Source organism: Solea solea, chromosome 17 (genome assembly GCF_958295425.1).
Source record: "Solea solea chromosome 17, fSolSol10.1, whole genome shotgun sequence".
NCBI classification, from domain to species: domain Eukaryota; kingdom Metazoa; phylum Chordata; class Actinopteri; order Pleuronectiformes; family Soleidae; genus Solea; species Solea solea.
This window is the reverse complement of record NC_081150.1, coordinates 14,286,249-14,310,476: the sequence shown is the minus strand read 5'-3', so window position 1 is coordinate 14,310,476 and position 24,228 is coordinate 14,286,249. Positions and strand designations below refer to the sequence as shown.

At 42.8% G+C, this 24,228-nt stretch overlaps 4 protein-coding genes and 1 long non-coding RNA gene across 8 annotated transcripts; 1 reads left to right on the top strand and 4 right to left on the bottom strand.

Moving 5' to 3' along the window:
- Positions 1-205: 205 nt before the first annotated feature.
- LOC131443792 (potassium voltage-gated channel subfamily S member 3-like) lies at positions 206-4,425 on the bottom strand. The gene is made up of 2 exons (XM_058613764.1): positions 4,245-4,425; positions 206-3,717 (listed from the first exon to the last, which is right to left on the bottom strand). Exon 2 carries the CDS (start codon positions 3,711-3,713, stop codon positions 2,214-2,216), a length of 1,500 nt encoding a protein of 499 aa, XP_058469747.1. The 5' UTR covers positions 3,714-3,717; positions 4,245-4,425; the 3' UTR covers positions 206-2,213.
- A 2,388-nt stretch (positions 4,426-6,813) lies between these two features.
- On the top strand, positions 6,814-14,471 carry LOC131443811 (uncharacterized). 2 transcript variants are annotated; one of them, XM_058613819.1, is made up of 21 exons: positions 6,814-6,902; positions 6,984-7,045; positions 7,135-7,221; positions 7,318-7,439; positions 8,056-8,196; positions 8,350-8,448; positions 8,531-8,704; positions 9,071-9,170; positions 9,609-9,829; positions 10,502-10,658; positions 10,757-10,968; positions 11,572-11,686; positions 11,797-11,996; positions 12,075-12,189; positions 12,261-12,430; positions 12,516-12,601; positions 12,753-12,883; positions 13,243-13,429; positions 13,513-13,654; positions 13,762-13,858; positions 14,367-14,471. In XM_058613819.1, the coding sequence occupies exons 1-21, from the start codon at positions 6,880-6,882 to the stop codon at positions 14,435-14,437; spliced, it is 2,712 nt and encodes a 903-aa protein (XP_058469802.1). In that variant the 5' UTR covers positions 6,814-6,879; the 3' UTR covers positions 14,438-14,471. The 2 variants fall into 2 exon arrangements, with proteins under 2 accessions (XP_058469802.1, XP_058469801.1); XM_058613818.1 differs by having other exon boundaries at positions 7,135-7,439.
- Positions 6,850-9,175, bottom strand: LOC131443814 (uncharacterized). Its single transcript, XR_009233666.1, has 2 exons — positions 9,064-9,175; positions 6,850-8,871 (listed from the first exon to the last, which is right to left on the bottom strand). It is a non-coding gene; the product is annotated as an uncharacterized LOC131443814 (long non-coding RNA).
- On the bottom strand, positions 13,663-22,813 carry zpax1 (zona pellucida protein AX 1). Of its 3 annotated transcripts, none has more exons than XM_058613822.1 (21): positions 21,748-22,329; positions 21,572-21,651; positions 21,396-21,491; positions 21,188-21,312; positions 20,806-20,949; positions 20,643-20,732; positions 20,410-20,565; positions 20,231-20,327; positions 19,938-20,155; positions 19,697-19,853; positions 19,391-19,599; positions 19,194-19,311; positions 18,914-19,113; positions 18,725-18,839; positions 18,473-18,642; positions 18,294-18,385; positions 18,083-18,213; positions 17,821-18,010; positions 17,461-17,602; positions 17,247-17,370; positions 13,663-14,003 (listed from the first exon to the last, which is right to left on the bottom strand). In XM_058613822.1, exons 1-21 carry the CDS (start codon positions 21,765-21,767, stop codon positions 13,975-13,977), a joined length of 2,703 nt encoding a protein of 900 aa, XP_058469805.1. In that variant the 5' UTR covers positions 21,768-22,329; the 3' UTR covers positions 13,663-13,974. The 3 variants fall into 3 exon arrangements, with proteins under 3 accessions (XP_058469805.1, XP_058469804.1, XP_058469803.1); XM_058613821.1 differs by lacking the exons at positions 13,663-14,003; positions 21,748-22,329 and adding exons at positions 17,068-17,170; positions 22,674-22,813; XM_058613820.1 differs by lacking the exon at positions 13,663-14,003 and adding an exon at positions 17,068-17,170.
- On the bottom strand, positions 22,474-24,164 carry ttc32 (tetratricopeptide repeat domain 32). Its single transcript, XM_058613823.1, has 3 exons — positions 24,005-24,164; positions 23,685-23,851; positions 22,474-22,826 (listed from the first exon to the last, which is right to left on the bottom strand). Exons 1-3 carry the CDS (start codon positions 24,112-24,114, stop codon positions 22,699-22,701), a joined length of 405 nt encoding a protein of 134 aa, XP_058469806.1. The 5' UTR covers positions 24,115-24,164; the 3' UTR covers positions 22,474-22,698.
- Positions 24,165-24,228: the final 64 nt, after the last annotated feature.

The window sequence follows — 24,228 nt, the reverse complement described above, 5'->3', positions numbered from 1 at the left end:
CAGGTCAAAGTGTACATATATGTGTGTATATATATATATACATATATGTGTGTAAATACATATATATATATATATATATACACACATATACACTAACATATATACATACATACATAGAAGCAGTAATGATCACTTATCTTTCCATAGCAACAGTAATAGTTTATTTTACAATTTTGTTTGCACTTAAATGCATGAACGCCTCAGGCTCTGCTCCTCAATACCTCGGTTGATTCTGTTACTGCAGCGATTCACAAACTTTTTGGCTTGTAAACACTTTAAAGAGGAAAAAGCCGGAGTCACTTTTCACATACGAGGCAACTGAACTTAATTGTGTATAGTGTCAACACGGAAGAATACCAAGCGGACCTCTTACTGAAAACCAATGCTTCTCTTCACCACTGATCTGGTATTGAAACTACGATTAATGGTGCCTGACAAAAAGAAAGAAAGAGAAAGTGCAGATTAAGCTGATCTCCGACAAAACGTACACCTGAAGCTTTCGCCCAGTGATCGAAACTCCTTCACTACTATTAACAAAGACAGAGAATCGGCTTATCTCTTCAGGCAAGTCTTAACACAACCATCTGTAAAGTGAGAACTGCATATCTGCACAGAAAAGAAACCCTCAAGTCTTCACTTATGTCCGTGTCCTTAACTGAGTTTCAGCCGCTAGATAGCGAAAAAAAAAAAAAAACGGTCAGAAAATAAATGGTTTCAGGTGCAATTGATGGAGTAACTGTATGAAAGGACGCTTCTGGTCAACAGACGGCAGCTCGTCCAACCGCACATGATCACACGAGGCAGGAAATCAATGCTGAGAAGAAGAAGAATGAATTTCTTCTTTCTATACATTGGCATTTCATCACCAAAGACAAGACTATTGAATGGAGTCTGAATTATTTCGATTGTGATATTTACACAAGTTGCTAATTGCATTTTCCTTTGTCTCTGTTTCCATTCAAACAAAGCATAGTCTGGGATGTTATAATCTATCGATTAAAGCTGAAAAAGACAACTTTTTTTGTCTGAATTTGAAAAAACTACCATACTAAAGTAAGTTAATGTAAGTGTATATATGCTTTAAACATGTCAATTGTTTGTTTTTCATCGCATGAGCCCTTTATATGTACTTTACAGAGGCTGCCGTCTTGTGCTGCAATGTTTTTCTACAGGTGACCAAACGGACGCAGAAACTCACAAAGCAAAGAAAGACGAACAGCATCTTTCCTGGTCTGCGAAGGCCACCGTAGTTTCCCTGAGTCCTCCCTTTCTGGACCTTTAACTTGTCGTTTTGATTTTAAACCATCAATGTTGATCTTGCTACTGCAGTGTCTTAATAATGTCTCAATAGTGACCAAGCAGGTACTGCTCAGGGACACAAGATTTGTCTGTTGTCCTTTAGGACTTAAACATGTCTACATTGTCTCTTTAATATTGGAATCCTCGACGTTTTATTCAGATTTTTGCTTATTTGGAGCGGTTTACATGCTACTGTCTTGTTGAGAACCTGGATTTGAAAACCACGTCTACGTGAGTAATACAACTTCATATTATGTGACGCATTTTTTTCCAGAGTTTATTTCAGGTCCACATCAGTTTCTCCCCAGGAATCACCCAGCATGCCAACATGGTTGTCTACTATCACAAATGTTTTGCTCTTTACAACAACCTGGCATAATCCAGGCTTTGGCAGCACGTGGCCTCTCTTCGCCAGCGTCAAATGACGTTGCATAATTCTTCACAACTACTGATGTCATTCTCTGTCAAAGACGCATTTGCCGTAACTCATGCAAAGTCAGTCAATTTAAAGATCCACAACATCAAACATCAAACTGCTTTTGTCGTCATTTGAGATTTTTCTCTCTCGGCCTGAACTGTCACATCAATACAGCGCATTATTTTTTTAAATTTCCTTTTTAAAAACATTCACATTATGGCCCTCTACATGCACCACTGCAGTTCCCTCAAGCAGAAAATGGACTTTCAAATAAGTTTTCAAATAACTCCCCTCAGGTTTTTCTGTTTTTAGCGAGGCTGTATATGTCCCGAGCATTTCCCTTGTAAGGAAAATACAAGAAAAAAAGAGACGAGGAGAAGAATTAGAAGAAGAAGAAGAAGAGGAAAATCGTGGCCACAATGTTTCTCTGCAGGAAGACAGTGTAAGAAGGCAGGGTCAGTGATGGAGAGCTCTGCCCTGAGAGGCATGGGGGATCTCATTTTTCCGTCCCATTTTCAGAAGTGTCATTATCGTACAACTCAATGTCCTGGAGACTGGAGGCGTCTGTTTCGTCCCCTGCACTGCTCTCACTGATCCTGAAGGTGATGCCCCCAATGAAGGGGATCACACCGTCCGTGAACAAGTCCCTGATGTTGTAATAAGGGAGCTCCGGGTCCTGTCTCTGAGGCTTGGTGATACATTGTCCCTCCATGGCTTTGTTTCGCTGATAGTATTTTGAAAACTTATTAAAAATGATAGTGATGGGCAGGGCCACCACTAACAGGCCACAGATGATGCTCAGTGTGGCCACCATCTTCCCTGCGATTGTCACTGGGCAGGCGTCACCGTAACCAACCGTCGTCAAGGTGATTGTCGCCCACCACCAGCCCGAGGGGATGGTCCCCAAATCTGTGTCCTGCTCATCCTTCTCTGCAAAGTAGATAAGAGCGGAGAAGATGGAGATCCCGACTGAGAGGAAGAGAAGGAGGAGGCCCACCTCGTTGTAGCTGTGGCGGACGGTGGCGCCCAGTGCTCGCAACCCGATGGAGTGACGGGCCAGTTTGAGAATTCGGAGCACTCTCATGAGCCGCAGAACCTGCACCACTTTCCCTACATTCTCTAAGTCCTCGTTCTCCTCGGCGGCCTCCTTGTCGGCCGTCTCCAGGGCTAAAGTGGCATAAAATGGCAAAATGGAAGCAGCGTCGATGATATTCAACGGGTTTCCGAGGAACTTCCTGCGGGAGGGTGCAACAATCAGCCTGATGACAAACTCAGCGGAAAAGAAGGCGATGCAGATCTCCTCCAGGACGGCGATGACGCGGTCCTCGATGGGCTTGTCGTTTTCATCCACCTGCTGAAACTCAGGCATGCTGTGGACGCACATGGCAACAATGGAGGTCAAGACCACACTGAGGGAGGCCACGGCAATTACCTTTGCGGCTCTGGAATGACCTGGATCCTCCAGCCTGAGCCAAATGTAGCTCCTCAGTTCCGCACACCAGGCTCCTTTGAACTTAGCGAGATCTTTATCAAGAGCAGAGAGCTCCTCCATGGACGAGTCAAAGCTCGGCTGCTGCTGGTCGTCACTCCTGATGTCCCAGTCTCTGTCCTCGATGTACTCTTTCCTCTCGTGGTACCAGTTGCTACAGCACGGGCTCAGGTGCCGCTCCTGGATGCCCCAGTACTCAATCTCCTGGGTGAAGGAGAAAACGCACAGCTCCTCCATCATGTGAATACGTCCAGTGTGGTAGAAGTTGAGCACGCAGAGGAAAACCCTGGGATTCCTGTCGAAGTAGTACTCCCCCTCGGCCGGGCTGTAGTCGTCGCACAGCTCCAGGATCGCCGCCTCACTCTGACAGCAGAGGAGACGAGCTAGGCGCGTGTGAGGGAAGCGGAGCAGCATGTCCGGATCCACCTTATGCCGCACTCCGCCGACGTTGAGGTGGACCTGGTCCTCCTCGTTGTCACGGCGGTGGAGGATTTGCCCATATCCCATGGTCCTGATGACACATACAGAGACGTTAACAAAAGGCAAAAAGCAAATCAATGGAAGTGCCTCGCAGGCTTGTGCAGTCAGGACTGTGGGCTGCACGCCGAAGTGGATAAATGTCTATCAAGACGTATTTGACAGCACTGTTTGTAGAACACATTAGTCCTCTGAAGAGAAGAAAATCAATACAGCACACACAGGAAATGGCTTGTGCTGGAGTGAGCGAGGAGGCGTGAGGTGCTGTCACTTCTCAACACAACAGGATTATCACCACAAGAATCAAATTACAAAGTGGACTAAACTAACTCGGAGGAAATGAGAGGCAACAAGTTGACACTGACCCCCGCGCGCGTTATTAGTACAAAGACTGTGTGTACATTTCCTTATCTCCTCTGGTTAAGATCAACAACGGTGCTTTTGCGAACCCAACATCTGGCATCGTATTTTCCCCACCGAACACTAACCATATCATCATTGTTATTCTGTTACTTGTAAAATCACTGAAACTGAATGGAGAATGTAAAGCTGCAGCCTTACCTGTACTTGGAGCCTTTCTTTCCATGAAAATAACTTTTATCCAGCTGCTTTAGTTTTTAGTTGGTTGTTGTTGTTTTTTTTGGTTGCTCTTTCTTTTTCACATGCACGCCGCAGAACAGCAGGTCAGTGGAGGGGAGAGTGAGTGGAGATGCAGCTTCACGAACAGGACGAGGAGAGCTGGAGGCGGGACAGCAGCGCGGCAGCAGTTTGTTCCCTTATACAGGGAACAGGGAGGGGCAAGAGAGGAGGAGAGGAGGAGAGGAGGAGAGGGAGGCTGCACAGATGAAGGAAAGCCCTTCTCTGATATGACAGAGTTGTGTAATGCCTGTGACAAGCCTATCGTGTTCCCAGAGGAAGCTTGTTTTTTTTATTTTAAGGTTTAAAAAACATGGCTTCTGACTTAAGGCTCTGAACCACAGTTTGTCTTCAAGCTGAAAGACGATAAAGAGTCAAGTAAGTAAGTTAAAAAAAAAAAAAAGAAAAAGACAAAGAAAATGACTCTCTGTATTCATTCCACTGTTGCAGGCTCACAGCCAGACTCTGTGACACAGTGTTTGAGCTGTGTTTCATTACAGAGGGTGCTTGTAAATGTGTTGCCGTGTAAGAAAATGGGCTTACAACACACGGTGTAATGTAAACTGCATTTTTTAAAATTTGCACTGAAATATTCATGCAACGTAAACAAACTCAAAAGACAACGCACGATCAAACGGCCACAACAATAACAAATGGTGCAGAGGAGTGAAATCCTCTATTCTTTCTGGTAGTATTATTTTAATTCTTTAATCTAAAAGTGCAGCAGCCACATTTAGATAGAAAACATATCACAATCTGTCCATTTTTAACTGCTTTTTCCTCTTAGGGGACGTGAAAGAAGTCATTTCCAGGTCACACAGAGACAAACTGACGGAGACGCTGTGCCAATCTCAGCTGACATAGGGCGAAAGGCCAGTCCATCACAGGGCCACATACAGTATGTAGAGACAAACAACCATTCACTCTCGCACTCACACCTACGGTCCAATTTAGAGTGTCCAGTTTGACCTAATCCCCATATTGCATGTTTTTGGACTGTGGGAGGAAGCCGGAGAAAACCCAAGCACATACGGGGAGAACATGCAAACTCCATGCAGAAAGGAAACAATATCTCCTTCCTCAAATGAAATAAAAAATGAAAATATGGCTATAATCTCGAGGGCCGTTACAATTGTATTGTGGGCCGGATGTGGCCCCCGGGCCTTGATTTTGACACCTCTGGTCTAGAGTGTCCAATTAACCTGAATTTTCCGATCAATTTAATCTGAGTAAAGTCATTATCGCAATAACAGTAATTGGATTATGTGGAACGCTCTGATCTTATTATGATTCAAATGTCCCATTGACGTGGACAGGAGTCATGATCCCACTGTGTATTGTAACACGTACACAGGAATATGAGTGGAATATTTGTGCAAATATGATCATCTTAATCTTATTCACACATGAGTTGTCTGGTCGTAATAGTCAACCACAAATTGGGCGATTGCACCGTTTCTGTGCCACAGTCCATATAGTTGTGCCCTCTGTCTTTTTATCGCCGCAATAAAAAACACACACTGGGAGTTTGTCGAAGCTTCTCTTTCATCCCCCTGAGCACCGGCGTGTCGTTGACTTTATCTCTGCAGCTTTTACTCTTTAAATGAACCTGACATTTTCACATCTCACCGGGGCAAGAAAACCACACATTTTGTGCACCTTTGACACAAAGTTTGTTGTACACTGTCACTGTCACTGCTCTCGGGTTGCCAGACCAGCAGCGCAATAACCTACAAAAAGAGTATGCATATGGTGACTTTTATTACATTTAATGTGTGTTTTTACTGAACATGGACAGTTTACATTGTTTGTGTATGCGCATACACTGGAATCATTACTTTATATAAGTAATTAAAAAACAAAACAAGCAGTGAGAGTACAAAACCTTCCACTTAGGAAGGTTTTGTACTCTCACTGCTTGTTTTGTTTTTTAATTTGAATTATCTGTGTTGTCATTTGCACACAGTTTTGTTTTGCACCTTGTTTTAATATTAAAGACATGATGACGGTCCTTTATGGGTCCCACTATATCATTTATGTGTTTATAGTTATTCCATTTTAGCATATTAGTATATTTTACACTTACTGATCACAGGAGGTCTTCTTATGTGTAGCCACGTGTTTAGCTTGTAGCGCAGGTGTGAATATTGCAGATAATTGTATGTTTTTACACGCTAATAAAATCAAAACGACGTGACAGTAAAAGCACAGGTGATACTAATCACATTAACGAGGGCTACGTTCAGTTACCACGAGCTAACACAATTTGACAAGGAGCCAGGACGCGTCCTTAACCCAGAGAAGCTAAATGGACCTCGGCCGGTCGTTCCTTTGATGATTGACACCTGTGATGCTGCTGCCGTGACCTGTCAAAGTGGCTGCAGTTCAGTCCGCCCCCATTATCCCGCCATCAGGCCGTGATGGGATCCACCTGTGTGTGACTGCTTTTTGCTCAGCAGTAACCTCCCTCTCAGCCTCTCTTTCCACTCCACAAGCTTCATTTATAGAACAAAAACACACTCACACACTCTAAGGTTAACAGTGTCACGCCTCTTGAGCCATGGCCTGTTTATTTAAATCAAGGTTTGTGTGTTTTTCGGTTCCAGTCCATTTCTCTTTGGTCAAAGTTTCCCATTTTACAAACACGGATTAAATCTCTTGCAGGTGGCTTGTTCTTCTAATAGCAGTGGCTGTAAACACAGCAGCTCAAAAGACTTCACCAAGAAGTAAGTCTGTATCCATTTTTTTTTTTTTTTTGAACACAGTTCATATTTTTCAACTCTTAATCTTAAATAAATTCTCTTTTCGGTCTCAGATATCGTCACATCATGCCTGGGGAACATCATGCGTGTGGATGTGGGTCCACTCGGAGGGAAGTTTCTTGAAGTTGCTGTAGTCATGAGTAAATTCGACATTTCAGACTTCTTTCTTTTCTTTTTTGTTGACGCCGTCTCTGTTTGTCCTCAAACTGACTCCTTGTTTAAATCTTCCTCCTCAGACAACTCCACCATCCTTCTCACGCCACGCTTGGCCAGTCAGTGTGGCTTCAGCATCAAGGCAGACCAGTGGGGCAGCGCCATGATTTATGCCTCCCTTCACAACTGTTTTGCCCAAATTGTGGTAAATACAAAAAGCACTGTAGACGCCGTGTGTGTGTGTGCTAGAGAAGCATGCTTTTGTAACATCTCAGCTGGATTATTGTAATTCTCTGTATGTTGGATTAGAACAGTCATCTGTCCAGTGACTCCGGCTGGTCCACAACTCTGCCGTTTGCCTTTTAACAGGGGGACAAAAAAGAAGAGAGACCACATCACTGTGTTGTTCCTCTCTCCACTGGCCTATTGGTTTTTAAAATCTCTAAATGGTTTGGCACCGTCTTACCTCTAAGGACTTATTTTTCCTCACACCCCATACTGAGCTCTGATAACGGGCTGCTTTTTAGATTTTAGAGCCTGGGGCGATCGGGCCTTTTCTGTAGCGGGTTACCCATGGAAATCAAATCTACCTCCACCATTGAACATTTTAAACCATTTTTAAAGACCCACCTCTTCTCCTTGGCCCTTATTTTAGGATTCTATGTTTTTACTATTCTATTTTCTCCCTATTTTTACTGTTTTACTCTAATTATATTGATTTTTATTGATATTAAATCGGTAAAGCACTTTGGTTGTTTTTAAATGTGCTCTGGAAATCAATTTAGTTTTGAGTTTGTTCCTGTTTTTGGTTTGTTTTATAGGACGATGCGTTCACCACAACATTAAACCTTCGACTGCATGGGAACCAGATGGCTGTGGACGAGCTGTACCATGTGGAGGAAACCTGTCCCTACTCTGACTGGAGCTCCAGGGAAATCGTCTGTGACCGCAATTATATGGAGGCAAGTGATTGCAGAAGGACGGGACACTGGGGTCGTGTTCCAGTCTTTGATGACGAGTGGCTTTATGAAGCATTTTGATGTCACTGTAGAAGAGGGAGGGAGGGAGGGAGATGGATTATCAGATGCAGTTTCTCCTTCCTTCCTTCCTTCCAGGTGTCTGTAGAGAGGACAGCTCCCGAAGATTATTCCCTGCCTGCGAAGTCCATGTCAGGTTCCAACTCTAAGTCTCCTAACGCTCAGCAACCTGCAAAGGTCAGACCAGCTCATCCTGTCCCGCTCAATAATCCGGACGCGTGTGTGTATTCCATGCATTTCTCTATTATTTGTGTGACAGAAAGAGCCTTTAGACGCTGGATTCAGAATGGCCTCCATCGTGTTCTTCACTCCCGAGAAGGAGACGACCATGACCGTGACGGCGGCTCAGAGAAGAGGTTATGGGATTGGAAACACTCTGACGAGGCTGGTGCTGCGAAGCTCCAAGACTGCAACTGAAACGTTCTCCCAGGCAGTGAGTTGGAACGTGCTTCACTGAATTAAACTGAGAATGAGCCCAGTTTGTCACCTCAACCATCCCGGGGGGTTCTGGGTAAATTACTCGCGGCCCACTTGATGACTGATTGCTTTCTTGTACTTGCAGCCTATTGAATTTTGATCACATGATGTTATCAATCTCCCCTTTAAAAAAAGAAATATGGATTACTTAGACTGGCAACCCCATTGTCTTAAATTATCCAAATCTTTTCAGCTTTATATTATCCCTTGCATAGTCCTATAATAATAATAATAATAATAATAATAATAATAATAATAATAATAATAATAATAATAATAATAATAATAATAATAATAATAATGAAGCATTTTCACCATGCAGATAGACGCGGTGCCAATGACGGTGCTGAAAACCTCTACGGCCTTTGAAAAGAAATGGCTGGTGACTCAGATCAATGCGACAGCGGCCTGTCCATCTGACGGTAAGAAGAGAAAAAGCAGGGGTGACAAAAGCATTCCCAAAGACACTTAAAAGTAGAATGTCTTTACACAAGTACTTTAAAGTGTAGTGCATACATTTAAACATAAACAAACCTTTTTATGCCTTGCATTCCAGTGACGTTTTGTGCCCGGACCCGAGCGTTCCAGTATTTTAATGTCTTTTGTAACTGTTATCGCCCTGTTTTTTTTTTTTTTAATTAACTATGATGTGTGCTGCTGCCTTTCTTGGACCGGTCACCCAGGTCTTGATCTCAATGGGTCTTTCATCTGGTTAAATAACTCGGATCATTGTCAAAGGAGTTCATACATTGCTGATAAAGCACCACATGACTCTTTAACGTTGTCTAGATCTCAAAATGGGACATTTTCTAGTGACTATTTGTATCCATGTAACTGGGTTTCTTCATTTGTGTTTACAGCCAGCGTTTTCTTCACTCCAAACACAATCACCTGGTACCTGCCCCAGCACATTAGCCCGCTCACATCCTCCGAGCAGGTGACCCTGCTGGAAGTGCACATGGGCGTCGACGGCCAGAGAGTGGACGCTGCAGAGATGGCTGCCAGAAAATACACCCTGACCATCAATAATGTATACGTCATCCTCGCAATCCCTATAGGGGCCGCCGGCGGCCACTTCAAGGTCAGTGGCACTAAAAAATGATTCATGTATGTCCAGTCTATAATATAAGGAGATAAAAAGGTCATTTGAAACATTTGTATCGTCACACGATGGCTGTTCACTCTTTGCTCGTGGTTCAACTAGAGCTTTCTTACTCTTAATTGGAAGGGTGTTTTTGTTCCTGCCATGCCAAAGTGTTGTTCTCTGAAAAATTGGCTTTTTCAGCTATTAAGATTTCACCAACTGGCAGAAATCATCATTCTGAATTTTAAAACATGCCTCTGTGTATCTTATTGTAAAATGTGAAGTTTTATTAACTTAAAAGGAAAATCCAGGAAGCGGTTTACCTGGAAAAAGGTGAGGAGATGTCAGTGCTGAGCTTTGTTTACTTTATATTTTGTGAGGATGTTGCTGCTTGCAAATAGCAAGATTATCTCAAACTAATCACAAATATTCTATGTGAAGTGGAAGCTTTAATTGCAAAAAAGAAAGTTATAAAGCTTATTTATAACTTCACCCAGTCCACCTGCAGTACTGTCACAGTCCACCATGGGTTTGACACTGCTCTATAAGGTCATTGAAAGACTTTTACGGCCTCAGGTGATTTACGACCCGCCTTCCGTTACACCTCCATTACCATTCAGGCCCACGTTTCAAAGATCAATAAAGATTAGAGATTTTGTTTTTTGGCAGAGTCACGTCAAGGATGACCAGTATCACACATCCTACACAATCGAGCCGATGCTTGAGTTGCTCTGGACCGAGGACGCCACTCGCGACGTCACCAGATACAAAGTCCTCTTACCCATCAGCACGCCGCTGCACCCTCAAACTCTGCAAGTTATCGACAGTGAGTCTCGTCATCGCCGCTCTTTGATTTATTAAATAAATGTTGCCCTCCCTTTTTTTTTTTTTTTTTTTTTTTTTTTAATTCTCATGTCTCCACAGACACGGTCCCAGAGGAGCGGGTGTTTAAAGTGATGCTAGGGCCTTTTGGCTCGGACGTGGCTCTCATGAACGTCACCTTCAACACTCAGGTGCTGACAGTTGAAGAGTGCCTCGCCAGAGGTTTTAACATCCTGGAGCACATCTCCCCCAACGGCAGCGTGAAGGTCTTCTCGCTCGAAGTGCCCTTCACAGACCCTGTGGTGCAACAAATGGTGAGCTGTTACTTCTACTGTTCCTTAACCTTCATGCAAACTGGAGGAAGCTGGAGAAACTGGAGCTTTTTTTTTGCTTTTTTTTTTTTACATTTAAACAAAATCTAAGTAAATGTCCTGTCCTTTTTTAAAAATGGTTATAATGACGCTAAAAGCAAAAATGCTAAATTCTCCATATACTACATGAGATTTATTTTGAAAGTCTAACACAGCCTAGGATGTCACTGACTGCATTTTTCCCCTTTACATTTTGCACGTCAGTCACTCTACTTTACGCCATTTATTTTGGTCATGATTATAAAGTACATGTATTTTCAGCCTTTTCTGGATTTTCTGCCAAACTGAGGAAAATTGGTAAAAATGATGGCTAATGAAAGACATTTGAGGACCTTGGAATTAAAGCATAACATAAAGTCCTTTGTTCTAATGATGGGGAGATGAGAACTGGGTTTAAATTGTGACACTTGCAGTATAATTTAGACCTCAACAGAAGTCAAATTTCACTGCATATGCATCAACACGGATGAGAAGTCACAAAAGAACCCTAAGGTTGCATGAAGGAGGGAAAAGTTATGGTTGCTCATTCGTCCATTTTCTCAACAGAAGGGAACATTGTTTACCGTGAACGTCCTTCACCTGACCTTTGGCCTGCTGGTGCTGCCAGAGTTTGCGCCATTTTCTCTCTCTGCCTCTCTGGAAGCTAAAGTGTTCGACATAGGTCTGTTTTCAGCTATAATGTATGCAGATGAGACTGTGCCTTCATTTACTGATTACAGAGTTGTAAAGCAAAGTCTTTTTTTTCTTTTTTTTTTTCTCCCCCTCCTTTAGCTGCTCCCTCCATCTCTGGCGTGTGCGACTATGAAAACTTCTACGTCCTCGTGAAACACGGCTCCCAGGGCTTCGACTTTCAGACAATCGTGGGGAAGCGGCCGTTGACCCCGAGTCTGGCTCGGCAGTACGGTTACATGGAGAACGACACGCACATGAGTTTTGTGGTGCCTTTTTCAGCCGACGACGCCACCTTCGAGGTCAGAATTGGTTTGCATCATACATATAGTTTTATGTCCCACAACTTAAATTGTGTTAATTATTGTGGCTTGGTTCAGGCTGTGGAGCCGATGTCCATCAGGAGCCGACTGGATGTGACCCTGAGGATCCCGGGAACCAACAAAAACATCAGAGAGTTTGCTTTGGCGTGCGACTTTGCTTCCACACTCACTGGTTTGTTTCTAGACAAATGTTCCTCGTGGACAAAAAGCCACAACACGCGGTAACCGATCGCTCTCCCGCAGAATGTTTTCCGAACGGAACGATGACGGCTCTGGCTGTGAAACTAGAGTCGGTTCCCAGTCTGAGCACCGGTCAGCTCACGCTCCGAGACTCCAGCTGTGGTCCGTCCTACAGCGACGACCGTTACGCTTACTTTGTCTTCACCGGAGACTCCTGTGGGACCACCAGGAAGGTACAGTATCTCACCTCAGAGTGTGTGTATAGATGTAAACTGTTGGCATCAAACAAAAGTCATTGTTTGTTTTTTCCTTTTTTAGTTTTTTCCAAATGTGATGCTGTATGAAAACGAAATCTCTCTGCCAGACGAACTTGAAACGGCAAAAACAGAAGAGCCTGCATATGAGTAAGTGTCTTTCTTTTTTTGTTTTTTGCAATCAGACTTTTGGTTGGACAAAACGACATGTAACTGGCAAACTGACTCTAAGATGAACTTAAATGTCCCAGTGGAAGATACGATGTGTCCACTTGATGTGACTCGTGTATCTGGTCCACAGACTGAAGATTTCCTGCTACTACGACATCAACACTACTAACGCCGTAGCGTTCCACACCAGACCTCGCAGGAGCGAACCGTACGCCGAAAACGCCAACGGAGAGCTGCGAGTTGCGATGAGGCTCGCTTTGGGTAAAACTCATCTGAACCCTCGCTGTCCTCCAGCATGATGTTCATATTCAAAATTGTTTCAAAGGCTCATAAATATGTGGGACCGATCTGGTCCTGTCCCGTTTCTGTCTTTTTAGGAGAGTTGTAAAGTATAGCTTGGACGTCCCTAAAGTCAAAGTGTCCACTAAATTTAAATCTCGCAGATCCTGAATAAGTAATTATGTTTGGATATAAAGGTCACTGAAGCATCATCTCATGGTCAAGTGGGACGACGCACATAAAGTTGGAGCGACTCGTGTCTGTGTGTACACAGAACTTTGTGTTCCCTTGGGTTTTAACGACCAAGCGAGTCAGGTCACGGTGTCCTCTCTCCATCACAGACGACTCGTACAGCGAGTTTCACCGAGCCGAGGACTACCCTGTCCTGAAGTACTTGCAGCAGCCGCTCTATTTCGAGATTGAGCTGAATGCCACGAATCCCAGAGTGTCGCTGGAGGTGGAGAACTGCTGGGCGACCCTGAATGAAGACAGGACGTCCAAGCCAAGATGGAACCTCCTCATTGATGGGTGAGAGAGTGAGAGGTGCCCGCTCGGTGGAAATGTGTCAGTTTTTTTTTTTTTGTTTTTTTTAAAAAACTCTTCTGTTCCAGGTGTGCAAATCCAGTCGATCCTGATCAGGTGGTCTTTCATCCCGTTTGGGTGGACGCCAGAGTTCAGTACCCCGCTCACTTCAAACGCTTCGAGGTTCGGACGTTTGCCTTCGCTGAAGATGAAGACAACTTGAATAATCAGGTACAACCTTTTCTTTTTTTTTTTTTTTTATCTGCGCAGTCATGATTCAGTATATTAAATAACTTATGGAAATGTCATTGACGTAAATCTATTTTTTTATCATTCAGCTCTTTGTCCACTGTGACGTGGTGATCTGTGACGCCCGAAATCCACTGGGTGGCGTTTGCACCAGTCGGTGTTCAAACCAGGGAAGCGGGATAAAAGGTAGGACCAAGTGGCAGTGAACGTGATCTCACACAGTTGTCGGTCACTGTCGTACTTGATAATCAGTTTTCCTTGAAATTGGGACATAATGATTTAAATCTTCCAGGAAAATCAAATCATCTAGTCTGGTCAACAGGAGGCCGTTCTAGGGAAAAAATTTGAGAAATAAAACAACCGTTAAATGGCAACACACAATATTTCGTGATATTTCAGACTTTCAAAGTAAGAGTGCGTGTTTTGATAAGGAATGATGTAAACGATGCAAATTAATAAATGTGGAATTTAAAAGCAATAAGCTAAGTCATTTTAATAATGCAATAGATGCAACCAAATATTAATTATTTTTGTTATAACACCCTTAAGTGCCGACAAACTATCACGTCATAAAACCTTGTAAGCACTACGTGGTGCACCAATGTTAACCCTTTTGGTTTTATTAGATTTTAGATAAATTTGTCAGGGTTTTTGATTTGAAAATGACTTTCGTCCTGCATCTCTTCCTCCACAGGTCAAAGACGAGCCGTTTCAGATGTACACAGTTCCACACACACGTCAGTTGGACCCATAGTTGTAAGCTAACAAGATCGTAATAAAACATTTTTACAAGACTTGACATTTTGTGTCGTTTTCCTTTTTAAACAAGTGGTGGAGAATTTTTGTCCCAAGGTTTTTGATATGAAAGCCCATGATGTCACTGATATTTGAGTGAATGATCTTAAAGGGATAGTTCATGTCTTTTTTGAAGTGTGGTTGTATTGAGGTAGTCATACAGTCAACAGTGTCTTCAGTGTGTGGCCCTGGAATGCTGCTGCCACTGAAGAAGAAACAGCCTAAGATGTGAAGTGTCCACCCCATAAATTGCCTGGGGGAAAACAACTTGCCCAATAAAATCTATACCTGCCACTTTTTCTTACAGTGATGTCCATTATATCACAGCACACCCAGTTCACCCCATGCTTCCATGTTAAAAAAGAATGTATCTACATGTAATAGATTTAACCCTTAGCGCACTGCATTGTATCCATATGTTAAAAGAGTATATACAGATGACTTAATCCCTTTGGGAGGTTCCCTCTGTGAAATTAAATGTGTCTTGTGCCTTTTTTTTTTCTTTTCATTTTCAAGCTATCACCAGGTGTAAACACACCTGAGCAAAACAGTAAAACATTTTTTAAATCTGATGGAATTTGGAAATGTGACTTGTGCAATTATTGCTACTGCAGTTTTTTGTTTATTTAAAATTCTTAACTTTGTCACAAGATAAAAAAATGTAAAGCCTTGATGTGATCCATACACATATATAATGTATAGTGTAAGGGTTAAAGTTCAGTTTCCATCTAAAAAAAAAAAGCCAGACTTAAAGGAAGGTCATGAGTTGAGCAAAATTGTTTGGTTAGAACACTTTCTAGAGAACTTTGTCCAGAGAATTTAAATGCACTGCAATATTAAAGCTCCACTGTAACTTCTGTTGCCAAAACACTGCAAGACCTGATACCACACAGACTTTCCTCACACCTGCAGAGCTTCCTGAAAGGACATCTCTAGGTCCAGATTCCAAGTGCTTTCTTTCAGTACCTCACCTCACTCATGTTTCTGAGACACAGGGTTAATTCCTTAACCTAGAGATTGCTGCTGTGCTGCATTCCATCGGGGCGTCACAATTTCGACCCTCGAAAGCAAAGGTGTAATCAAAGATTACACCTTTGTGCGACGCCCCCTGTGTGCCGTCCTGCAGACGGGCCAGTGTTGTAGCCATTGTAGCACGACTGCACATATTACCTCCTCCCGCTAACCTGAAGCTGCCGCCAACTAACAGTAACCATGGCAACTGCTGATTTGGGGCGGCACATCGATCAAACTCGAACCCCCTTCTGGAAATGTTTTGCGTTCCTTGTGCCCAACAGGTCACATCCTACTACAAAGGTGTTTCCTTCCATGTATGATAATGTTATTGGAGGTCAGTGCAGCTGTAGTGACCTTAACACACTGCTGGACCTTCCCCTGTTGCAGTTAGTCTCCAATTGACTAGTTGTTACATTCATGTTAATGTAAATGTGACAAGGCCTTAGTGTGTTACATTGCAAACAAACATCACTGATGACACAACGTATACAATCGAAATGGAAAATGAGCTATCGTGACAAGAACAAAAGGTAACACGAAACTAGGCAAGTCTCTCAATGTCCGATCAATCAAATCCCATTTGAATGCCAGCAAAAATGATTAAGTTTTTGGTGTGAATGCAGCTTTCTGCTTCCACGTTCCCTCCAGTTGCAATGTAAAAACATATTGTCACCACAGACATGAAAAACAAAACACCCCTCTACAGAAACCCAGTGTGGAGCTGATGGGTTGAAGTTACACACACACACACGACTGCAGCAGTCACTTCAACCTTGATTACAGGATTTGTGTCCATGTTGACATGCATGTCAAGTATGATTTTAGTCAGTCCAAGACAGTAATTCAGCTCTTGATGTCACATAAATGTTAGTCTTAGACAGACTAACATAGCTGGAAAATGCGATGCAGTCGGATTATTCCTACATGTATAGGTTCAGTTGGACTGGACATTGTGCACATAATTTGACTTGTGAGGAGACAATGTATAAACTGCAGTACTGTTGCCATAAAACACCCACATTTGGACAGATGGGTATAGTGTAATGTAAAAAAGGTCCAAGCCATGTCCAGTCTGAAGTGTTTGCAGACTGAACCATCAATTTAGTAACATGTCCATTACAAGCATACAATCAAGGTGTGTCTGATATAGTTACTATGGTCTGTAACAGAACTGACAAGACATCTACAGTCGTCCTGTAGAAGACATCCTTGTCCAAATCTCCAGTTCAAGGTGAGATTTGCCTGACCATGTCTTGCCTTCTGACCACATAATTTCACATGTCCTTTATTCCTGATAATCCAGACAGCCAGACAGTGTCATTGCCATGTTAGTCTGGATTATACATTTACCAGAATATTAGTTTCAATGTACACCTTGTGAATCTTAGTCCATCCCATAGATGGACATGTGCAGAAATCTCTAAACTAAAGTCATATTTATAGAATCCAACATTAGAACCATTTCACTGCTTCTTGCAGCTGTAAATGTGTTTTATCAGCATACCAGTGTCGTATTGATCAAGTCAGTGATTAAGAAACTGACTAATGTATATCATTTAGGAGACAAGGAGGAAAAACCTGGGTAGTATAGTTTAAGAAACATTTATTGCAGTTTGAGTTAGGGGGTTAACAGGTAAATGGGCCCGGAAGAGATTTGCCTTTGGTGGCTCAAGTCTGTGCGTCTTTGCTCTGGAATCAAGACAAAATAAAATTGAAATCCAGGGTTAGATTAAGTGTCATGCCAACTCATTTTAAGCATGCTTACCTCTCTTTACTTTCACCCTCTGGTGTCCAGAGGGATTCATGCCTGGATGTGCGCACTGGCCTCTGCAGGCACCATCTGCTTGGTTGCTTGTGTCACAAATCAGTGCATCGCAGTGGACATAGATCTGTGGGGGGGGGGGGGATAGATTTTTACATGCAGGGGGGTTAAATGCAGTTTTAATGTGCTGTGGCTGGTACATGAGTCACATTTTTACCTCGTCCTTCAGAACCTCGTCATCTTGAACGAAGGTGAACATTTTTGTGGAGAAGCGTTTCACGTGAGACGGGACGACAACTCTGGCATCGCTCACGACGGGGTGGAAGATGGTCACGTAGCTGTCGTCTTGGTTGCCACAGCTGGTGGAGAAGGCAAATAAGATGTTTGTCAAACAAAAAAAAAAAAAAGGCAGATGCGAAGGTTTCCAAGTTAATTACAATCCATAATGAAATTCTTAAAGCAATTATGTTCAGTCTAGATTTAAACTAGAGTACACGCTTCTTGGAAATGCTTTGTCCACTGAAGACAAGTTGTTTATTGCCAAAACTGGTATACACACACTCCCATTCTTTACTACCTGTCCACAATGATGTCCCAACTGGGCAGCGATGTCCTGTCTTCATGAAGAGTAGCCCAGCAATTCTCTAGGATGAGCTCCAACTGTGGGTCAGTAGAGTGCACGAGTTCCACCTCAAAGTAAAGAGGTTGCCTCAGATACTTGATCACTGGATAATCTTCTGCTTGGAAGAAGAGTTCGTAAAAGGAATCTGTGGAAGAAGAAAAGTGACAGTTGGAATGTGAGCCAACACAAGTTGCCCCCCGTAAAAGAAATGTCCCACCTTCCGCTAGTCTCATCTGCACCATCAGTTGTCCCAATCCGATCTCGGCCACTGGTTCTTTGCCGATTGGTTTAGAGTTGAACGCAATGGTCTTGGTGTCGTTGACGACATAGTAGCAAGAAACAGTTTGCCTGGGGACAACAGTTTGGAGAAAGATGAATATAAAAAGTGAATGAGGCAAAAAGATGGTTTATGATTAGACGACCCTTACCTGTAGTCGGGATCAACTGGTGACGTGTAGGCTGCGCCATTGCCGTAATAGAGGCCAATCTCATTCTCGTAGAGCATGTGGTGACCAAAAAACTGAAAAGACAAGTTTAATATTTAACCCTTGGCATTATGACTGGTATCTGAGTCAACATGAATAGTGGTATCCAACCAATAACTCACCATTCGGGTGGTCCCACAGGAATCAACACTAAAAGTGAAATGAGCAAAGCGGTCGTCACTAAAAACTGGTGTGCAGGACTGGTCTTTCAGAGTCAGCGCACTTGGAGAGAGATTGGGCACCGATTCCACCTTCACAGCCACAGCGGTCACGGTTCCATTTGGGTAACAGACTTGGAGTAAAGAGACGATTGTGAACGAGATGCATTTACACATTTAAAAACGTGACAAATTACACTCGAGTTCTCATCTTACTGGTGGTGATCAAGGGGAAACTGCAGGACAGATAAAGATCACCGAGGGTCCATTCGTTGACTGGATCCCACAATATGACGTCAAGTCTGGCGCGAAGTGAGTCGGACGTAAACAGCTGCAAGACAGAAGGTGATGTCATCCAGTGCAAATGGATTTTTAAAACTTTGCGTGCCGGTCGGCCTCATCTACCTCAAAAGCCACGTCCTTTGCCATGTACGGCACCACAAGGCTCTTGTGGGTCTTGTTACTTCTCAAGTTGTAGAAAACAGCCAGGTCAGGAGTCAGCTGCTGATATCCAACCAGTGTCTGGAAACTGGAGCCTTGACTCCCGTACGTCACCACAATGTGAAAGTTCTTCTCGTCGCAGGTGCCAGTCAGGAAGGGCAGCACTGGGGAATAAAAACTTTTAAGTGCAAACTTGGGTTTCCACATTCCAAGATGTGGTTGAGCATAATCAACGTCATCTCACCAACATCCTGCAGAGAAGCCTCCAAATCCACTGGGTGAGCGAAAGGAGTTTCCTCAGGTTGAACTAGAAACCCAAAGACCAGGGGGAGGAAGTAGACGGTCACCAACTTCTCAGGATTCTGCAGGAAGAAGAGTTCAGGATGTAGTCACTCAAATGCCGAAAGTAACATTTGAGCATGCATCGTCAAGTCTACATACATGCTTCAGGACAACGTCGGCATCAAAAGGCACTTGCAGAGAGAAGCTCTTTGATCCGTTGGGGAAACTGTGCTGCTGGACAACAAAGCCTCTGGCATTGCAGTCCTCAACAGTGAGAACCCCAGTGGAAAATGTGATGTTCTTGAGTTCAACATCCTGAAGAAAGGTCCCCAAAAGAACACTGAACATCCTGCTTTGTGCAATGGTGTCTGTGGAATACAAAGTAGCAAAATTATACCTTTTTAAAAAACAAAAATAAAAATAATATCCCAAGCATCCATTTGCCATCACCGCAAAGACACATACCATCATTAAAGTGTGGCAGTCTGGGCATCAGAGGAGTGGTAATGGGGAACAAAATCTTGTATCTAGTATCATCCTGGGTGTCATCTGCCCTCCACAGTACGTCAAGCATGGGCTCCACACTGTAGGTGATGTGGTACTGGTAATCTGGGGCATGGCTCTGCAATTATTCATGACATTTTAATAAAACATGAAAGTTGCAGTAGTGACTCAAAGTCTTGTGTAGTTCAATTTATGCACAAACCTTGTAGTAACCGTCAGGCGAGCCCAGCGGGATCTCGGTGATGATGTGGAAATCCGTTTGAGACAGCGTGTACCCACGTGTGGCCATCTGAGATTTATCCAGCCTCTGCCCGTTGATGCCCATGTGCAATTCAACGATTTTAAAGCTGCCATCCATCAGGGGCGTCACACGGCGAGGCACGTACCAGGAGACTGTGTCCTCGGTAAAGAGGATGCCACCTGTTCATGAAAATAAGTTTATGATCCAGCACAAAAAGAAAATTCTTTGCTGCACAGACCACTTTAAACACTCACTTGTGGGACAAGCAGCTGCCAAGTTCACAACATTCAAACCATGAGGGGTATTGTAGTAAGCGGTCACTCTGAAAACCTCCATGGAGACTCCCGCTACCTAAAAGAGGGCACTAGATGTCAGTGATAAGGAGCAGGAATATAACTGTAGTGGGGGAAAAAAAAGTTGGCATGTTCCTTACATCCTCAGTATAAGTCTCAGCTGTATTGTACGGGCTTCGCACAACCACACGGGTTGGGGTCAACTTGGCAGCGTAACCAGATTGTGTAGCCTCCCTCAGCACCATGGACACTGGCTCTGGGGTGAAAAAGGTCATTTTCCAGATGCCATCTGATGCCTACAAGAGAGAAAGTGACTTTTAATCTCACATTTTAGTGGATACCAAATGAAGCAGATTCTCTTTTAATAACCTACACTTTGAACAGCGTTGTTCTTGGAGTCCTCGTTAACATCCTGAGCCTGTCCTTTAGCTTCAGGCTCAGGTGTAGCCATGCGGGTTGACACCTGTGACAATATTTAAGATTAGATTACAAGAGCACCACAACCAGAACACCACAACCAGTGGAACGCAACCTACTTCCATGTAGTTCCTGTCACAGATAACCTCTCTTGAGGCCCACCGGGAGTAGCTGCACGTCTGAGTCACATCATGACTGGACATATCGGAGGGACTCTGGTTGTACAAACGCAGCCTCATGCCAACATTAAAGGTTGTGTCCTTCTATAAATTGAGGGAAAAAAAAATTAGATTTCATTAAGTAATTTCACTTGAAACAATAGTGTTTTCACAAGAGACTTTATCTAAGACATTTGATAGTTAATGTTCAGTTATGAAAACACTTTTGCAGAGTGTTTGGAAAGTACACATTCATGCCCATCACTTTCAGTCATTCCATTATGACACAAAGTGCTTTGTTACTAGACAATTAGCATCTGAGAAGAGTCACATAAGAGCATACTTGGTTTTCCACATAGCAGCCCATCAGAGATGTGTAGATCCTAGTGTTTCCCCATGGGTCAGATTCCATGCTGTATCCACACTGAGCAGCCAGGCTGGGTGTTAATGCAATGTGCTGGGTGCCATCTGCAGGGGAGAGGCAACATGACGGGGGATCACTTCTCCCAAGCGAAGACCGAATCTGCTGCTAGTTAGCGGTTTATACTCACTGACAGCATCCACTTCAAGCTGGTTCCCCACTGCGAGAGCCCCGTCTAAGGACAGCCTCATGAGATTACCAACACAGTCTGACCTTAAACCACTGCCTGTTTCAAGAAAAGTTTAGTCAGACAACACAAACCAACTCACATGAAATTAAGTTAATTTAAATCAGAGGAAGTCTTACTTGACTGGGAATTCGTCTTCATACTTGGCCTTGCTTGAGCCAAGATGATCAACGCAGCCATGGTGAAGTCCCACAACAAACTTTAACAGAGAAGTAAATCATTAAGACAAATGAAAATAACAAAAAAAAAAATACACAAGCAGTTAAAAGTGGAAAAAGAAACCAGATAAACTCACAAATTGTTAAGCCTCGTCATATCAAGTCTGTCTGCAGCCAAACAAAGAGCTACAAAAACCAAACCACTGTCAGAGATTGGCACTGAAACCCCAGCAACCTTTACCTACAAACCAACTCTGTAGCAAAGTGGCTGACTGCTTAACACGGCCACCAGCAGCTGTTTTATACATCATTTGATCACAGTGCACAGGTGAAGGTCATCAGTGATTCCACACCTGCTGCACACAGAGTGGCTCACTTGTGCCTCCTTAAAGTGACAGGAACTGTGTACTTTGTATTAACATATGCACATAATTATGATCACTCAAGAATAATAGTGTCAAAAGCACCTAGGAAATGTAACGGTGGTCAACCTCCTATTAAAATCCACACATCAACTTGTAGAAGGCTTTTCTCGTCATTAATACTGTATGCCTATGTTACCACTTGATTGTTTATGCTCACAAATATCGATTCCGTGTCTTCAAGACAAAGGTTTCATCTGAGCCAGGCTTTATTAATCTGTACTGTCCTTTCAGAATTGTTACACCTTACTTTATGGGGCTATTATACATGTTTTTCTAACTGAAAGAGTCTTTTGTTTGTGCAGAAAAGGAAAATTAAAGAAAAAAAACTTCCTTCATTGGCATCAAGGCTGGTGATGAGAGGTCTGCTTCTTATTGAGTCTTGAAACGGCAAATGATTTTGTGTTTTTACAGCCATCGTCTGATTGTCACCTAATTCAATTCAATTCAATTCAATTTTATTTGTATAGCGCCAAATCATAACATACATTATCTCAAGGCACTGTACATAGACAACATCAAGGAGAGCAGAGAACCCCAACAGTTCACACAATGAGCAAGCATTAGGCTAATTGTGCTTCATAAAAATTTGTTTAACACATAATAGAATATCTTCACATTCAATAATGACATCTTTTCACTTGTGCTTCGGAGTTCATGAGATTGTCAGTGTCCCCTGTCTGTCTTCTGCTGCTGGTCCAGAAGTGTCTGTTGCAGACTCTCTTTGGCATCTTCAAACTCTGGATTGAGCTTTAATGCTTGCTGGAAGTCCATCTTGGCGTCATCGAAAAAGCCTGTTGACACACAACAGGTATTAGTTTATGATGTTTAATGCACTGGTTTCCTAAGAAGCTGTTTGATCGCACCAGCATGAAGCCATTTTGAATAATACACAGCTCCACCTAGTGTCCTCAGGAGGGAAACACCTGAGTAACTCTTCACCATCATACAGCATTATTCTAGATTTTATTTTGTGCATTTTTAAGGAGTGTAATTTGTTAAAGGGGAAATTCCAACAGTAATCACAGCTGAGGTCTTTATACTTCCCTCAGTACATGTTTTTATCTCCACATCAATACTCAACACCCTTTTTTGAGGAACTTGTAAATTTGTTTGCACATCTTTGCAGTCTTCCCTTCTCTTCAAAAATGTGCAGTAACAATTTATGCAAGAAAATAATTGTCTTAACAGAACGTCATGGCCAAACTTACAAATGCCACACATTAAAATGTTATGTTTTTTGTGTCTTCTGTGTGTGTTTATGAGCAACTTGGCTCAAAAAGGATTTTAGGATCAATTGTCTTTGATTAGATTTTGATGGTCATAACAGAAATGGATTCAGAATTTTTGTAAAACAGTTTGCTCTTTATTAGTATATTCAATTTCTGTCAATATAGACTCTTACACAATGGACTTTTAAAGGAAATTTAAGGCATTTGAGCCAAACAACTGTAATTTGACTGGCTAATGTTTATCTTTGAATCAGTCATCAATTATAAAAAAGAAAAACATCAAATTAAGTATTGTGCATCGTAAATGAGGCATTTATTCTGAAAACCATGGGCGGAAGTCATGTACTTTATTGCCAGGCGATTTGATAATTGACGATTCTAAGTACTTTCTTCTACAATTAGATGACTACTTATGCTTACCCAGTCTATAATGTATGAGTCCTCTGTTGTAGAACGGTATTTCAAAGTGACTGTTGGCTTGTATTGCTGAAGTATAATCCTCTACTGCTTCATGAAAATCCACCCGGAAGTACTTTATCTGTCCGCGATTGTTATAGGCAGTGGCCAAGTCACCAGCTTCACAGTTTCTGTGAACAAACGACACATTTACTGTAGTTAAATGACAAAGAATGTAAACAAAAGACACGGAGCGAACACCAGCTAGCGGCTATAGCAAAAACCACGCACTCTGATACCTGTTCGCCTACAGCTACGAAGCTAATTTCACTGACACCAAGTACCTGCACTGTAAACACGAGGAGATAAAGTGAGTATACAGCTCCTCTGCTTGTTTGAAACTCTTCTTTTTAAACTCAGAGTTCGCATGTTCAAGCAAACTGTCTGTCTCCATGAGCAGGTTTCTGTCAACTTGTCCTGGTTCTTCTTCTTCTTCTTCTTTGTGATTTGATTGGCGTTTGGCAACTAGCTGTTACCGCCACCTACCGAGCTGGAGTGGGATTAGCAG

Bases quoted from the DNA above. Each gene is read 5' to 3' on its own strand.
- LOC131443792 (XM_058613764.1), bottom strand. From the start codon at position 3,713: ATGGGATATGGGCAAATCCTCCACCGCCGTGACAACGAGGAGGACCAG.
- LOC131443811 (XM_058613818.1), top strand. From the start codon at position 6,880: ATGGCCTGTTTATTTAAATCAAG. The intron at 8,705-9,070 runs GTGAGTTGGAAC...TTCACCATGCAG, and splicing joins CTGAAACGTTCTCCCAGGCA to ATAGACGCGGTGCCAATGAC. The intron at 13,859-14,366 runs GTAGGACCAAGT...CTTCCTCCACAG, and splicing joins CCAGGGAAGCGGGATAAAAG to GTCAAAGACGAGCCGTTTCA.
- zpax1 (XM_058613820.1), bottom strand. From the start codon at position 21,767: ATGACGAGGCTTAACAATTT. The intron at 21,492-21,571 runs GTAAGACTTCCT...TTCTTGAAACAG, and splicing joins GAAGACGAATTCCCAGTCAA to GCAGTGGTTTAAGGTCAGAC. The intron at 19,114-19,193 runs GTGAGATGACGT...TTTATTCCCCAG, and splicing joins GGCTTCTCTGCAGGATGTTG to TGCTGCCCTTCCTGACTGGC.
- ttc32 (XM_058613823.1), bottom strand. From the start codon at position 24,114: ATGGAGACAGACAGTTTGCTTGAACATGCGAACTCTGAGTTTAAAAAG. The intron at 23,852-24,004 runs GTACTTGGTGTC...GTTTGTTCACAG, and splicing joins TCCTCGTGTTTACAGTGCAG to AAACTGTGAAGCTGGTGACT. The intron at 22,827-23,684 runs GTAAGCATAAGT...GTGTGTCAACAG, and splicing joins ACTCATACATTATAGACTGG to GCTTTTTCGATGACGCCAAG.